The sequence below is a fragment of the Musa acuminata genome, chromosome BXJ2-10 (assembly GCF_036884655.1).
Source record: "Musa acuminata AAA Group cultivar baxijiao chromosome BXJ2-10, Cavendish_Baxijiao_AAA, whole genome shotgun sequence".
NCBI lineage: Eukaryota > Viridiplantae > Streptophyta > Magnoliopsida > Zingiberales > Musaceae > Musa > Musa acuminata.
In genome coordinates, this window is record NC_088347.1 from 3,894,159 (window position 1) to 3,911,134 (window position 16,976).

The following is a 16,976-nucleotide window of genomic DNA, read 5'->3' on the forward strand; positions in this document are numbered from 1 at the left end:
TCTTTTTCTCTATCTTATTGATTTTTATGAATCTCTTGAAAATGATTTTGATTTGATGATTTGAATTTGAGTGAGTTTCATTCGAATCATGATCTTGATCTCTTGAAATTATTTGAGATTTTTTTTATCAAGATCTCTTCTTTGTACTCCTATAATTTTTTTGGTATTTTATTTAAAGAAGAGATTTACTATATGAATCATGTCTTTTGATATTTAATTGGTCTTATCCTTCATGACATGATTTTTCTGTATTTAAGGCTTATATGGCTTGAAATATTTTGGAATGATGCATGCAACACTATGATTTTCCCTTAGATAAAAATGCATGCAACACTATGATTTTTTGAAATAATGTGAAAATCAATAATTATTATTTTCTGAAATAATACCCTAGAATGATGATTTGGAATCATGCATGTAATAATGATTTTATATTTTATATACATGATGATTTGGTATTATGCATGCAATACTTTAACTTATGATGATGATACATGCAATGATGAAATATTCATGATAAAATAATTGTTTTGACATTCATGACTTAATTTTCATCTATGCTATTTTCTTTTGTCATAATATTGTTTTGATGTTCTAAAATGATATAAATTCGTTAGCTTATGAGTATCATGTATGATATGATGTTTGATTTATTTTTAGTATCATGAGTAAGGATGATATGTAAAGTTTTGGAATTGTGCATGTTTTAATTTAAAACTAGGATGATGCACAAACATATTGAAAAAGGATTAATACTTTACCTTTGTCATAATCTGAAAATTCATATAAAGGGTCTTTCCTTCTTTTTGACAATGACAAAAGGGGGGATAAAAGATGCTAGCTTGCACAATTCAAGAAGAAAGCAAAAATTACACTTCTTAAAAGAGAAGAAAGAACTTAGCTTCTTGAACATCTCAAATTGTTAGCTTCCATGTTGTAAAATAATATAACATTTTGTTAGCTTACATTTTTGCAAAGGAAGCAAAAATAATCACACTTCTTAAAAGAGAAGAAACTGCTATCTTGAACATCACCAAGAGTTGCTAACTTGAAATCTCAAGAAGATGCAAAAATATACTATCTTGCACATCGCAAAGAAAAGTAAATTTGTAAACTTGCACAACTCTAAATTATTGCTACCTTGTATGTTGCAAAATTTTTTTTCTTTTTCAAACACTTGCTAGCTCGAACATTGTAAAACAAACATGCTAAACTTGCATATCTAGTAAAATTTACAAACTTTCAAAACTCAAATTTTTTACTAGCTTGCATGATGATAAAACTAAAGATTTATGATGCAATGTATTGAACTTGTATTCCAAACACAAGAATAGTTATACTTCTCCTTTTTGTTAATGACAAAGGGGGAGAAGTATGATCATGTTATGCATGATGACGTATTGCAAATATTCAAGATGAAATTTGTAATGACTTGAATTTAGCTTGAATTTAAGGTTCTATCAATATGGCATATTGATAGGGGGAGTTTGTTTAAACTCTGGGAGTTCAAATTAACTCCGTCATCGATTGGTTGTCATCATCAAAACGGAGGAGATTATTGAATCTTGGATTTTGATGATGAAACCAATTGATAATTATTTATATTTTAATCTGTGTTTTGAGTGATGCAGGATGCTTCAATCAGGATGAGACAATTAAAGTAGGAAAAATCATATTGTGCCGGGGAAAACATGTCAAAAGATTGGACGTCGGGCCGGAGGAACGGTCGACGTATCGACAGAAGACTTCGGGCCGTGGATTCAGGCATCGGGCCAAGAAGAGCGGATATTGCGCCAAGGATATTGGAGTTGCAGAGTCAACTGATCGATTAGGCAATAGGCCACAAGAGAGGATGATGCGCTAAAGAATCGGACGAAGCGTCGAGGGACCAATGACATACTGGACAACTTAATTAATGCTTAGTATTAATTGTCTAGATCGAAGTATGTTTTACATGTGCGGGATTAACTATGATAGTAAGGCATGAAGCAAAATGAAGTCCCGGAGTCAAGGACGTGATTTCATTGGGAGTTCGAGAGTTCATCGGAAGTCCGAACATTCGTTGGAAGTTCTAGTAGAACTAGCCAAGAAGTCTCGGAGCTTGCCAGAGAAGCTCATCGGAACTCACCTAGAAGATCGTCATGAAGTCCAGGAGCTTGCCGGGAGTCCATCGGAACATTGCCGAGAGATCGTTGGAAGTTCGTCGGAAGATCGTCGGAAGCTCGCCGAAAGAATAGACTTACAGACTTGTTTAGCTCAGATTAGGTCTTAGATTTCGTAGTTAGCATGTAATTGGGTTTAGATTTGGGCCAACCCAATTATGGGTCAGCTAGGCCCATGTAAGGATTGTGTTGGGCCCAATAAGAGGCCCAAACAATGCCCTAAGAAGTCTCACTATCGTGGCATAGTCTTCGAGACTGTCAAGCGGTGGTACCGCCAGTCTAGGCAATTGTACAGCCCCTACCAGGGTGCCAGGCGGTGGTACTGCCCAGCACTACCCCCCAAGTGGTGGTACCGCCAGACCTGGGCGGTGGTACCGCCTAAGGCAGTGTCAATGTCAAACTGACACTGGGCGGTGATACCGCCCATGCCCGGGGACCCCGGGATAGGAAAGTTTTAAGCTCCAAGTTTGAATCAACTTGTAGCCTATAAATACCCCTCTCATCCTTGGTTAAAGCACACAAGCACAGAGAGTTTTAAAAGTGAAGAATTGCTGTAGAAATCTCTTGTGAGAATCCTCCTCTAGTCTAAGTGTTAGAATTCTATTTAGAGAGGAGAGTGAGTGCTTGTAAGGGTTATCTTCTAAACCCGGTAAAAGGAGAAGAGGGGTGTAAAAGGTGGTTGGTCTTCACATATTGAAGGAAGACCGATAGTAGATACCGGTGGCCTCGACGAAAGAGGAATCGCCGGAGTGGATGTAGGTCACGACGACCGAACCACTATAAAACTGTCATGTTCTCTAGTTTGCATTTTATTCTTGCTATTACCTTACTGCAAACCTCCATAAGTGCTTACTACCTTCAATTCATTACGTACGCTTTCAAAGTTATTATCTTTCCGAAATCGATTTTTCGTCGGAAATGGTTGTTATCGTATGAAAGTTTCAAACCGATGTAGTTTTTACCGCTACACTATTTCACCCCCCCCCTCTTAGTGCCGACCTCTTGATCCCAATAGTCTGGACAATGGTACCACCTAGTGTCAAGTTGCAGGCGATAGTACCGCCCAGTGGAGGTGGTGGTATCACCCGCTCGTACATTGAAATTTCGAGAATTTAAATTTTGGACTCCAAATTTGAATCCATTTGAGGCCTATAAATATCCCAGCTATTCTTGCAAGGAGAAGTAAGAAATATTAAGCAAAACCCTATGATTTTAAAGTTGTTACCCTTAGAAAATTGAGTTCTCTCCTCCAAAGCTTAGAGAGAGTTCTAAGGAAGATGTGAGAGGGATACCTTATAAAAAATGGTTATAAAAAGTTGTCTCCTAAACCTATGAAAAGGAGAAGAGATGTGTGAAAGGGTAGTTGGTCTTCGTCCATTGAAAGAAGACCGATAGTAAATGTCGGTGGCCTCGACAGAAGAGGAATCGATGAAGTTAATGTAGGTCACGATGACCGAACCACTATAAAAATCTTGTTTGTGTTTCTCTTGTGCAATTTACTTTATTACAAACCACTTTACTTGCTTTACATCCACTATACTCTTTCGTATGCTTTCAAAGTTAATACCTTTACAAAACGATTTTTTATCGGAAATAGATTTAATCGCAACGAAGTTTTGAACCAACGTAATTTTTACCGCTGCACTAATTCACCCCTCCCCCCCCCTTAGTGCTGACTCTTTTCCTAACATTTACAACAAGTAAAGATTTGGATATGAGATATCCATCGAGCCCCTATTTTATTGAATATTCAATAAGTCCTTATTTTATTGGATCTTTTAGGTGAGACCCAATAAGAGCAAATAGTGATTATTTGATAGAGATCCATTAATTCAAAAGACTAAGATCATTAGATAGAGATCTAATATCCAATAAGATAAGATCCATTAGGGTTAAGTTGCTAGGGACCTCTATAAATAAGAGGGTGTTGAATCTCAGATTTTAATGATGAAATCAATTGATAAAGTTATGATCTAATGAGCGTTTGAGTGACACAGGACTAACTTTGATCATAGAAAGACAAATCGATTGAAACAAGAGAATTAGATGTTGGGCCGGAATGGATCTTGTTAGATATTAGACGCTAGGTCGGAGGATTGGTCGACGTGCTGGAAGATGGACTTTATGCCATAAGTTTAGGCATTGGGTTAGAAGGATTGGGCATTGCAATAAGAAGATCGGATGTTATGGGAGATCAATATGCCAATGGATCAAGCAATACATCGAAGGAGAGAATGAGGCACCAAAGGTTCGAACGAAGCACCGAATAAACCAATGAGATATCGGACAATATAGGATTCATGTTTGTAATCGTTTATGTCTTGATCGAAGTAGTTTAAGTTTTAATTGAGTTGATTTTGGGTGTAACCATGCCAACTTGATTAGGGACCCATTGGACCTAAATTAAAGTTGAATTGGGCCTATTGGAATTCCAATTCAGTGACCTAAATCGGCCACAACTCCTATTCCCCTCCCTCTCTCTCCTTCTCAATCAATAGCCCTTTTGGTGGTGCAAGAGGATAGCAAGAAGGGGTCGGCCCTTCTTGATCACTACTACGAGATAGTGCGTAAAGACTACGAGGATTCAGATTGCAAAAAGAGGAGTATCATCACTTCATCTATTGTGTGGATCACCACTAGAGAGGAGGATATCTGACCTTCTTCATCTACAAACTTGGATTTATGTTTTCGGGGATATACGATCTCTCCCAAGTAAAACATCTCACACGTGTTATGTAATTTTTTAATTTTACGATTTTTTCACGCACCAATCATCGCACGACGATCAGATATTATTATTTGAGAAATCAATTTTATTTTTATTTTCATTGTTCCAAATAATACTACTGTCAACAACTCTAAAACGACACAACCCACCCCATCCGTTGACCTAGGCAACACTAATGCGCTGTCAAGCTTTGTAAGAGGCCATAATAACCAGATCCAGCCCATGGTACCACCACCTAATGGGCTGTCAAGCTTTGTTGGAGACCACAATAACCGGACCCAGCCGATACCAACCCAATTCAGCCGTTAACTTGACTTTAAATAAGGCTTCAAAACAATTACTCATTGGAGACATTGTGAAACCTTTCGACATGTTATCTACTCTTTCAATTCAATATATCGTCTGATCTTCTAATATTTTATTTGATCGTTCTATCCTCAAAAATATCACTCAATACTTGTGTGCTATCGACTAATGCCGATGGGAGACGGTGGAGCTTCGTCTATTGGGGGTGCTACGAATCGTGAGCACTCTGATTGCCAGAGGCATCATGGCCGACTAAGGCGCATCAGCAAGTACCGAGGTTGGCGGTTATAGTCGGAGAGTTTAACTTGGTCACGAACTGGAGTAGTTGTGGGGAGAAGGGAATACATCATCCTGGTACATGTCATGAGGCTTTATTGGGCTGACCTTAAATTAAGCTCGCTTCATCCCATGACGAACATAATGTATCCTTATTGGGGAAAAGGTAGGAAAGAATTGTTCAAATAAGTAGTTTGCATATCTGTTACGTACCTATCATTATAGGAGGAAATGGTCTTATTTATTTATTTATTTAGTTTGTTGTTTCCCTCTGTGATATCTGTTACGTACCCATCTTTTAGTATTTGCCTGGTCCCAAAAATTTTAATGCCGTGAGCGTAATTGAGCTATTTACTTTTGCTAAAAGAATACTGTCGTTAAAAAGTTAAGAGGGTCTTTACTACATAAATATTTGAAGAAGATTTCTTTATGAAAAAGTAGCTAAGATTCCTTTTTCGTTGTCATCTGTACAGACAATATGCATGAGATATAGACATGGAAAATGAACTGCCAGTAATCCCACTGCCATATGCCAGCATATTATCCTTAAACATTGTCTTTAACGATGGATGACGATTTTAATGCTGTTTGATAAAATAAGCATCCTTGAATGTGAATCAGGGAATAACTGAATTATGATGCCATTATTTGAATTAAACAAAGATGATATATCTCATTGGAATGTATGTGGAATCTTTTCATAATTTCAGGTAATTTTTTACATTAAATTGCAGAAAACACACACATGGATTTCTCACCTGGAAGGCTGGCCATTTTTTGGAGGAATCCTCGCCTTCCAGAGTTGGGCAAAAAATGAGAGTAATTCTGTGTCATCCTCATGGTTCTGCATGCTTCAAGGCATCAGCTTTTTACCAAGATGAGCAATTGCAGAGAAAGGGACAGGGAGGTACTACCTTGGGGCACAGATGGAGGCACTTTCAGGGTGAGATCAATAGCGTCCCCCATCAGCTAGCTACTCACCCACACACCCTAAAATTCAGGGCTGTACCTGTCAAAAAAATCATGAAAGGTCAAGAAACCTTACATAGACTAGTTGTTTGCTAGTTAAAATTATGAAGTTAGGTCTCATTGTCTGTCCCCAGGGTGAAGCATCAAGGAGAAGATAACTGATGCTAGTTAAAAATATGAAATTAGAAAGCAGGATGAGCTTTCTAGGGACAATTGCATTTAGGTGAACTGGAGCACCACTGAGAACTTTAAGGAGCAATGTGATCTCTCACAAGCCTACGTGTGGGTTTCATCATGCATGTGCCTCATTCATTAAGTCTAATAGGTGACACCAACCACAAGTGTGACTTAGTCAACCTAAATAACATGTACTTTTCTTGTCTCCAAAGAGGATTTGGCACAAACCAGAAGTTTACATTTACTGAAAGGTTTACCTCGCAATTTCATGACTACTTTCATCTGGGTCTTGCTTTTGTTGGTGAAGACTGTACAGAACCAGCAGAATCCGGATGTGATCGCTTAACAAATGGGTGTTTTAACAGCTGAGCAGCAGAGGGCCTATCTTCTGGATTGACCTGTAAGCACTTTCTAATGAAATCATGGGCCTCTATGGATAAGGAGTTAGGGATATTTGGCAGTTCACCATGACCAATCTTATAGAAAGCTTCTATCTGCAACGATAGTTGTCAGAAAGAAAAACAATAAGACCATGAAAATAATTAACAGAACATGCAAGTTTGTTCCACTAATTGATTTGTATGAATGTAATCCAACTCAAATTCAAGCAAAACTCCTGGTTAAAGTTGACTGAAGACAGACTATTTGATGGTCAAGCAAATAGAATACTCACCCATTCTAGATTGCGATAAGGAGGATGACGCGTCAGCATCTCTAAAACAGTACACCCAAGGCTCCATATGTCAGCTGAAGGCCCATATGGCTTGGTCTTCACAACCTGTGTTTAGAATTTTTAATAAAAAAATTCTCCATAATTGAGAACATTCGGTGTCTGACCATCTTAAGACCATGTATAAATGTCACAGACAGACAGCAGAAAAGTGGCAATAGGCATAACAAATAAAATGGATAAGGTTAACATTTGTATTTCAGTTCAAACAAATATTGATCATGTAAATGAGCATCAGCAGAACATGTCACTAAATGTCTTGATGTCTTTAGTGTTCTGGCAGTGCTTTCAATTGTGTCAGCTTATCATGCACTGTATTTCATTACGTAGTTATTTATCATGAAACCAAAACTTTGTTCCTAATTTCAGCAACAAATTCAATCTAATTCTTAATTGCGATTATTTTTTTGTAGTGACTTACTGAATTTATTAGGACAATAGAAAGAGGTAAATTTAATCAATAAGGGCAAACTTGGTGTACAAGGCTCCGATCAATATGGGATCTCGGGAGGATCCATGTCAAATTAAAAGAATATCTTCTATAAAAAGGTCTTAAGGATTTGATCAGCTGAACATCGAATTTAGAAATAAATTTGAAACTTGTTTTTCTGCATTTAAGTATGTCGAGAGAGACTAGCAATTCTGGTGTATTGCAAGAAATCAACATCAGTCTCAGTGATTCAGGCTTTTTTTTTTTCACAGCATCAAGTGTGAATCAGCAAATTCTTATCCATGTTTAACCAAGTTCCATGTAAATGCACAAAAACAACTTCAACTTGAGAGAAGATACAAAGTTACTTGGCTTCAATACTCAACCATTATTTTTTTCCATTGTTACCCAACCAAAAACTTCTTTGAGACTGACACAATACTCTTTAAATCTTTGGAACTGTACATGATCTTTCACTAGGTGATAGCAAGATTTAAATGCCTGTTACCGATTCATGTCCTTGATTAAACTGATACAAAGGTACTGGTACCACCACCCATACCATGTGTCATTATGTGATGGTATAGTTGATGCTGATCGGAAGTTCAATCACCTTTTTATTTCATTTTTTGTCTCAATTATTCTTAATATATCTTTGATGTATTTTGAATGATACCACAAAAATATAAAATAACTCCTGAAACACAAGTTCATTAACTATATGTCTGTTCACAAGTCAATATGCCATATCTTTTCGGCATGGTCCCTGCCAATACCAAAACAAATACTGTGGTGTATTCAGAGGTTTGTGGCTTGAGGACAAGCTTATAATTTTGTAAAACCCATAAATCATATTTTCCCTGATGACATTTGGAATTAATGGTGGGATTAGCTAGATATACATTGATCTTGGTTGGATATGCATGGTCCTTGTCTAGATTAATTCCTTACAAATCTAGGTTGGATATGTGACTTCCTAGATTAATCTGTGTGAATTCAACCTTAGCCAATATTCACTTGGATATAGACTAAATGTACATGGATCTTGGTGAAATTAACATGAACTTAAGTTGGATCCACAAGGATCTAGTTTATATTGTATGGATCCAACCAAGATCTGCATAAATTTGGGCTTGATATGAATAGATCCTATCTAGATTCAAGTAGATCTACACTTGAAGTGCATAGATTTGACCTTAGCTAAGAAACCTTACACATGTCATTCAAAAGCAAAATAAGCACAAAAAACTAGAGAAATAACTTCTGAGTTACCTTATTTTCGTTCTTCCATGATTCAAGTTGGATTTGAAAAAAGAAATATTCTCTAGAAAAGAAGGCTTATGAAGGAGAAAGAAAATGTTGGAAAGGGGAAGTTTGGAACGAAAATGGGTGGGAGGAATATGGGTACTGCACAGCTTATCACCGATAGGGTTGCCTTGTTGGTTGAAAACCAGGCTTACAATCTGGATTTCTTGGCTTAACGAATAGTACCCTGTTACGAACTGGCACCACCTGAGAAGATTCAATCCAAGTACTGCTTTGTTGTCATCCATGGGTCAAACTGTTTCACAATATTTCCCATTGCTTGCTCATTTGCAGAAACTTGTCATTTCACTTAATACGATATTCAATTAAAAATTTGGCATTAAATTGTGGGTGCAGTTTAGACCACACCAGCTTAATATGTGCAATACAGACATTTGACAGGAAAATTTTGTTATAGGTTGTTATCTATGCTATCATAACCAGAAAATATAGTTATTTTCCCATAAAAGCAAAATGTCAAAACTACTGGTTCCCGCCTTCAATTGCAAATCACTATATTGTGAATAAAGCAACTAACTGTTGGTGGATACTTCATGGTAAAGCTAAAGATTATTTTAAATGAACTCTTGAAACAAAGGTTATATAAGTTAGAATTAACTTGCAAATTTGTCTTAATAACTAAAATATTTTCTTCAAGTAGAGCATTGACAAATTTGTTGCACATCCTATGTGGAAAAGTTGAATTGCTATTATATGAAAATATATTGAATAAAAGGCTACAGGCTACCTCTGGGGCCATCCAATATACAGTTCCTTTGCACGATTTTGCCCAATTCAACTTAGATATCTGAAAGATGCACAATATATCAATACAAAATGTTAACTGCCCTTTAAACTCATAAAATGCAAAGATCAAGAGACAAGAAAGACCTCTTTTGCCAGGCCAAAGTCAGCAAGCTTCACTGATCCATTTGCATCAACCAAAATATTTGCACACTTGATGTCTCTGTCAATAGAAGGAAAAGATACAATTTTCTTTAAAATGAAAATTGAAAACAACTGCTTGAATGCTCAGAGAAATAGAAATATAGAAGGCCAAAATTACAGAAAAAATATGGATTACGAGACTACGAGAATCAACACAAACATACTTTGCCAGTTTCTCTACTTTAAGCGAAGGTCGCTTCAGATGCCTAGATATATCCAATTAGGAGAACATTTCATAATTAATGCCTATATTGAAAATTTTGAAGTACCCAAATGCTAAATGTGTTTGTTTGTATGCAGGGTGGTAGACACAACTTATTGCACAGAAACCTAATACATGAAATTTTCTACAATGCCGAATGGTTGTTGCAAGCAAACATAAGAATCAGGATTAAAAAAAAAGATTTTATAATACATCTCAAGTCGTGTGCTTTCTAATAAAAGCTGGCCCTAAAGAATTTTCTTTCTAGTTGCACAAAACAAGGCTCCAGTCTTTCATACTATCAGATCCTGAAATATGGACTGAGATACCTGCATCTGATATAAGAGACCTGTTGCAGAAAGAATAACAACTCATGTTCTTCATGGAACTTATTGACTTGAGTGGAGGACATCCGCTGTCCACAAGTAAAAAAAATGGACCTTTTTGGTGGTTCTAGGAAAAGTTTCATGTTCACCTGTGCACTACGTTTTGACCATGTAGATAGTTCAATCCTTCCAAAATTTGCCTGGTGTATGCAGAAACTTGGGAGTTCTGCAAATGATACTTCTGATAAAGTGAAACTAAGGATCCTTGAGTAGCAAGTTGAAGGAAAATGTACAATTTTGAAACATCCTGCAAAAAATCACATGAATATTTGATAATCAATTATCATCATATAGCTGGCCACACTTTCTAAAGATGAAATTGTATTGGCCACACTACATATAGGATAGAATTTTGCTTTTTTGCTTATGCTGTTCAAACAATTCTTTAATGGTATAACAGGTTTCATAAATGGTTTTGTGATGTAGCATCCCATATCATTCAAAGAGTTAAATGGTTCAACACTTCGAATACCCATCCATGTACCTCACCAATTTGGCCAGAGTCAGCATGTAACTGGATTGGAGAACTATGTTATTAGAAAGATATCATCCTAAATAGACATTACAAGTGTAATATTACTGTATTGTTCAAGACAAAAGCAAAATAGTAGTTTGCACCCAGAAAAAGTTTTCTCATGCCACCAGTTGTTACATGCACTTTTGTCGGACTAGCAAGTTGCATTTTATGTGGTTGCTCAAGAAGATTGAAGAACAGAACCACCTAAAAATATTCTTTTACTACAACATCTAGGAAATTTTGGCTTATACGATGATAATAAGGATCTTTGCTTGCCACCCTCTTTTTAAAGTTAGAACATAATTTAATTTCTTTACTGACCCATTTCTAGCCCAACTTGTTGCATGGTCAAGATTTCTCTGCATTAAGGTTTCAGTATCGCTCATATCTCAAAAAATCAGCCTGATTTCTGTGCATTAAAGTTTCATTTTACTGATTCTTAGCCTGGATGCAACAAGGGTTTTTTTCTCAACTAATCCTTGAGTTTTCAATATTTAAATCAGTAGCAGTTATAAAAGGTGTAATAATCGTTATGACACAAAGAAAATAGTTGCCAGTAAATAGACAGCTATCCATGGAAACTTTGTTATGCATAATAGACTATTATGAACAATCAAGAGTCAATTAGCATCATGTTACAATTTAGCCTCTTACTGTTTCACAGCTAAGCAATATGATACACGTAACGTCACTGAACTATGAAACTAGTAGACTCTTGTATTTTTCAGAGAGCTGTTATTTATAATCCATACCTAAACAATTACACTTTAAAGTCGTTCCTAAAAGGCCGAGCCTTGATACCACTGTAAGATTGCACCTTTGCAACCTAGATGAAGAAGTCAAAAGGCATGGAAATAGTCATTCTGCTTGCAAGGGTAAAGCTTTGTATCTTGACCTTCCTCATTTTATGTTAGTGGAAGTCTAATACACTGGGCTGCCAATTTTTTATTCATAGATTTTAGGATTAGCTAAATCTGATCGGCAGATTCTATGAACCACACAAGTGCCTACAGTGTTCTTGCAAGCAATAAGAAGAATTTTTTGGACAGGTGGACAGTATGACTCATCTCAAACTAAAACTGAAACTAAGAAATCTAGTTCTTTTCATCTATTCATTAACTAGTGAGCAAATTTATAAGATGAACAATCAAGTGATTTCATTTAAAAATATGATAAACACCAAAATTATATGAGTATATAATTCAGAAAGTACATGATCAAAATAAGGGTCGACTTTGCCATGAGCACAGAGAAGTTAGTAAGAGCTCAAAGAAAACGTGGCCTTCCCCAAAATTTTCAATAATTACTGTTGTTCTTTTTCGTAACTGTGGAGTACATCAGGATAATTTCATGAGTAAAAATATATGATCCAGAAACATGCATAACTTGGGTTAAAAATCAATTTAGCAGACTGGACTTTTGACTTCTAATTAGTTGTATCAATTTAAAGAACCAGATTGTCAGCTCACACCATCCTAGGCTGTCTTCTTTAACTCTTACATATGTGCAGCATGTTAAAACCATCTAGCAGGCATTATGCAAAGAAGAGTTTGATACATTTGTCACATTAAGATATGGACAGTAAGGATGAAAACAAACAACACTAAATGTAAGAGAACTTTGGTTTATTTCTTTTAAGCAAAACGATAGAAAAGAATAATAACTTTGTGTTCCATATATTTACATCTTGAAGGAGGAGATTTTTCAGAAGACCAAATTTATCACATTCATCATATTTCAGGCTTAGCATCTCCATATTTGATGCATCAATCAAGAAGAAATATTAATACAGGCTAAAATCAGACAAAAAAAATTCAGATGACCTTTTATTTACATACCTTGTCCATGCCATAAAATTGAATTAGATTTTCATGTTCAAAACGACACAAGAGTCCAATTTCCTGAAGGCAAATGAGTTGATATTAGAACAGAGATATGCTACATACTACAGAAGTTATGTAATCTAGGAAAAACTAGTAAAGCTTCAAGTGCTCAAGTAGAAACTGGATAAACATCTTTTTGCGACATATGACAGGAAAAATGTTTCTGCAGCCTAATGGTAGAATAAACGTCATAAAGCCTCACCTGCTCCAGCTGATAAATACATTCTTTGGCATCATTTCCTTGGTCAAGCAAGGAGACTTCTTTGACAGCAAGAAAAAATCCATCACTGGAAAGATGAATTTGATAGGAAAATGAGATTTAGGAGACTCTGGTAACTATTTTAGTGCAACGCTAACGTAGAAATACTTTTAACATATTTGAGTAAAACTGGAAAATTTTGAAATAATTTCTTTATATGAAGAAAAAAGAAAATATCCCATTCTAGAAACTTACCTGTTGGCATATGATTCAGAAGCAGGATGAGAGGGACAAATGGCAATGCCTTGCCATCCTGTCCCTGTTCATATGCCCAGCAAATAAGCATACAGGTAACAGTAGAAACTAAGGAAAAGTGCTTCTTGTAAAGAAGTTAATTTGTACGATATGAGAAGCAAAGCCAGTAGCTTGGGATGTTATCCAGAAAAGGTATATTAGAAAGACCACGGAATATACAACAGAAAAGAAAACATAATGGACCACTAATAATTTCATCAAATATATTTTGGTCAATGAACATGGTTCAATTAATTCAAAGAAAAAGCAAGTATCCAATATTGTAATGACTACAAGTTCTCTGTGAAGATGCCTCATGTTTTTTACAGCATCATGCGGTTTACATATTGTAGTAAAGGTTGAGGTTTTAAGAACAATATACTCTGTTTTACAAAGCATAAAAGATCATTGTTAAAGCTCCAATATTTCATACATATACACATATATAAAGTATGTTTAAAGAATTACAGCTATAATTAAAACCCAATATAATAATTTTCCTAACAATTAGATGTGAAAAAGTGATAATAACAAGCAGATGCAGCTCATAATTGTTGTAGGTGCTAGTAATGCAACAGAAGAATCTCTACTTACGCACTGATAGCCTCATACACCGTCCCGAACGAGCCGCTTCCAAGTCTACCGCCTCTTGTCCAAGACTTGATGCTCCTCCTCAAAATTGCATTAGGTGAGACGGTAATCACCGCCACAGCAGAAGAGTCACTGGCGCTGGCCGAAGTCGACCCAGTAAGCTCTTTGTCTGTATCCCCCGACCTCAGCCTCAATTTCTCCCCATCGTGGCTCATCCCATCCTCTTCAGAACCAAAGGGCCTCCTCTCCAAGCAAGTACTCGTAGCGGCATCATTACCGTCATCATGCTCAGGGGCCGGACGTTCCTCTTCCTCGCCGGAAGCAAAAGACCTCACAATATCCCAAGTCGAGGTCCCGTCGTCGACATGAGGCAGAGAGATCGGCGGCGGAGGGTTGAGAGTCAATCTCGAAATCTTATTCGGAAGGGTGATCTCCAATCGCTTAAACCCTCGTCTAATACCTTCAACGCCTCTTCTAGTGCCAATAGGAAGCTGTTTTTTGTCCCCGGCCTCATCATCGACGACTAGCGTCCGTCGGTCGTCAATAGCATCGAAAAAATTGGAGGCTGCTAAGAGAGTGGGCGGCGACCGAGAGAAGGAATCGCGGGAAGGGGGGAAGAGGAGTAGGTCGGAGGACGAGCGGGCCCTTCGCGCCTCCTCCCAGACGGAGGTGGGGATGGCGAAGTCCTCCGGGCCGGAGAGTCCGAGGCTGCGGCAGATGAGGTCGACCTCGCCATCGACACCGCCCATCCGGAAGCTCGTTATGGTGGAGTACGCGGCAGCGGGAGGGTGCGGATCGAAGTGGGTCGAGAGGCGAGGGGATTCTTCGCCGGCAGCGGCGGTGGCGGGTTCGTAGTGGACGTTCTTGATCGCGTTGCTACGGCCCAACCTTCGTCCGCTGCCGCTGCCGTCGCCGCGCGACCTCGAGCTCTCGCGCTCCATGCCGTGCGCGCTCGCTTCTCTCGAGCTCTGTCGCGTGGTGGCCTCGTTGGGCTCGGTTTGACTCCTGCGGAGGACGCGGTGAGGGCGGAGGCCATCTCAACACCCCAACCCGGACAACAGCCGAGATTTTTTAAACGCGTTGCCTTTTTTTATTTTTATTTTCTTTTCGCTGGTCGCGCTCGGCTGGAGATTCTCCGCGCGTCCCTCGCTCACGAAACCGACGTACTGAAATCACCCGGGAAATAAGTCACGCGTGACGTGTCGCCTCTCACTGGCCAGGCAGAGGCTCACTCCCTGAGCTCACTGCATCGGCTGTGAGAACACGTCGACCCCGACAAATTCGGAGGTGATTCAGCGCCTCGTTGGTAGTCCGCTCTTCGATTCCCCGCGTGCCCGTGACAAAATCACCGCGTAGGTCCCCCCCCCCCCCCACACGTCACCCTCGCGGAGCAACTCAGTCAACCCATCGTGTTTTATTTGCCAAAAGCGATTAAAGAACAAAAAGACCGGGTAGCTCTTGCCGGTCTCTCACTCTCTGGACCTTCACCGTAAGGCGATGGACCCCGCATATCCAATTCGGATGTTACCGTCGAATTGGTGAGGCTTATCGTCTCGTGCTTTTCCTACCTTTTTTCCCCCCGTTTCCTCAGTAAAGCAAGAAAATGGAAAAAAAAAAAAATTCTAACCGGGCCTACCTTTTCCCCCGTGGCATATAATCCTCGATCGAGTTGAGCCTTACACAATCTTGAATAGATCAAACTCGAAGCGAGCTCGAACTCAAATTCTAAGTGTGCAGAAACCCCAACTTATAATGATGTAAATAGATGAGGTGGCGAGGAACGAAGAGGCGATTTAAATGGAGATAATCCCATTAGATTTAAATATAATGCTACGGTTTAGATGGATATAATCCAATTAGATGAATACCTGATATTTATCATATTGTTTATGTTCAAAATTAAGTCAAAACATTTAAGAGGCTTAACCACGGAACTAATTAGTTTGTTGCGATCTCAGAGGAGCCAAGTTTGAGTTGAATTCATGCTTGAATTCAAGTTTTTCATGACATTTGTGGCTCTACGATCACAACGTGTCAACTTTTTATTATACGCGCCTATCAGTTCAGTAATATGCCACGTATTATTGTTATTGTAACATCCTATTTTTAATTCCACTAATATTATATATGTATGATTAAAATAAGATATTATTTTTTGATTTACTACTACTATTAACGATAATATAGCGAAAAGCAGGTAAATTTGAAACATATTAGCTTACCAACAAAACGACATGGTTTCTCCTTATGATGTTTGATAGTTGTACATAGTTAATAATTACTATGTTTGATAGGTGTAAAATAGTTACTATGATGTAATAATTCATTAAGTATAAATCTCTATAGTTTTATTTAGGTGACTATGCATGTAACGCATGTAACGTTTCAAAATCATATTTATAAAACTGCTTATGGCAGCATCATCTTCTTGTAGCCTCTTTAGAAATATTAACCTCCTAACATAACATTTGTCTAGTTAAGAAGATCAAATTTTGATTTAAAATAAATTGGAGCACATATGTGGGAGAGTATGTTATAGCAAATACAATAAACAATTATGATACATCTATGAACTCTCATATATCTCATTATATATGTGCACACTCACATCATTTGTCGTATCTATGCATAAAATATTTCATCATAAACATTTCTTCTTATTATCTTTTTTTTTTTTTACAATATACAACCTTATAATATGATAAATGCATAAGAGATAAAAGTCTAAGTCAAAGAAAATTATAAAATACTTATATGCAAGAGTAATTCATAATATATACAATAAAAAATCATAATACATATATGAACTTATACACCATGAATCATAATATATATATATATATATATATATACTCCTATGGTACATGTCATAT

The 16,976-nt window shown here is 37.5% G+C and overlaps 1 protein-coding gene across 5 annotated transcripts; it reads right to left on the reverse strand.

Annotated features, from left to right (window-relative positions):
- Positions 1-6,078: 6,078 nt before the first annotated feature.
- LOC103999777 (mitogen-activated protein kinase kinase kinase 1) lies at positions 6,079-15,157 on the reverse strand. 5 transcript variants are annotated; one of them, XM_065127677.1, is made up of 10 exons: positions 14,107-15,157; positions 13,222-13,306; positions 12,975-13,037; positions 10,709-10,866; positions 9,975-10,050; positions 9,832-9,891; positions 7,292-7,396; positions 6,876-7,016; positions 6,387-6,481; positions 6,079-6,316 (listed from the first exon to the last, which is right to left on the reverse strand). In XM_065127677.1, exons 1-8 carry the CDS (start codon positions 15,042-15,044, stop codon positions 6,897-6,899), a joined length of 1,605 nt encoding a protein of 534 aa, XP_064983749.1. In that variant the 5' UTR covers positions 15,045-15,157; the 3' UTR covers positions 6,079-6,316; positions 6,387-6,481; positions 6,876-6,896. The 5 variants fall into 5 exon arrangements, with proteins under 5 accessions (XP_064983749.1, XP_018674364.2, XP_009419899.2 ...); XM_018818819.2 differs by having other exon boundaries at positions 6,079-6,297; positions 6,387-6,475; positions 6,876-7,112; XM_009421624.3 differs by having other exon boundaries at positions 6,387-6,475; positions 6,876-7,112.
- Between the last annotated feature and the right edge of the window lie 1,819 nt (positions 15,158-16,976).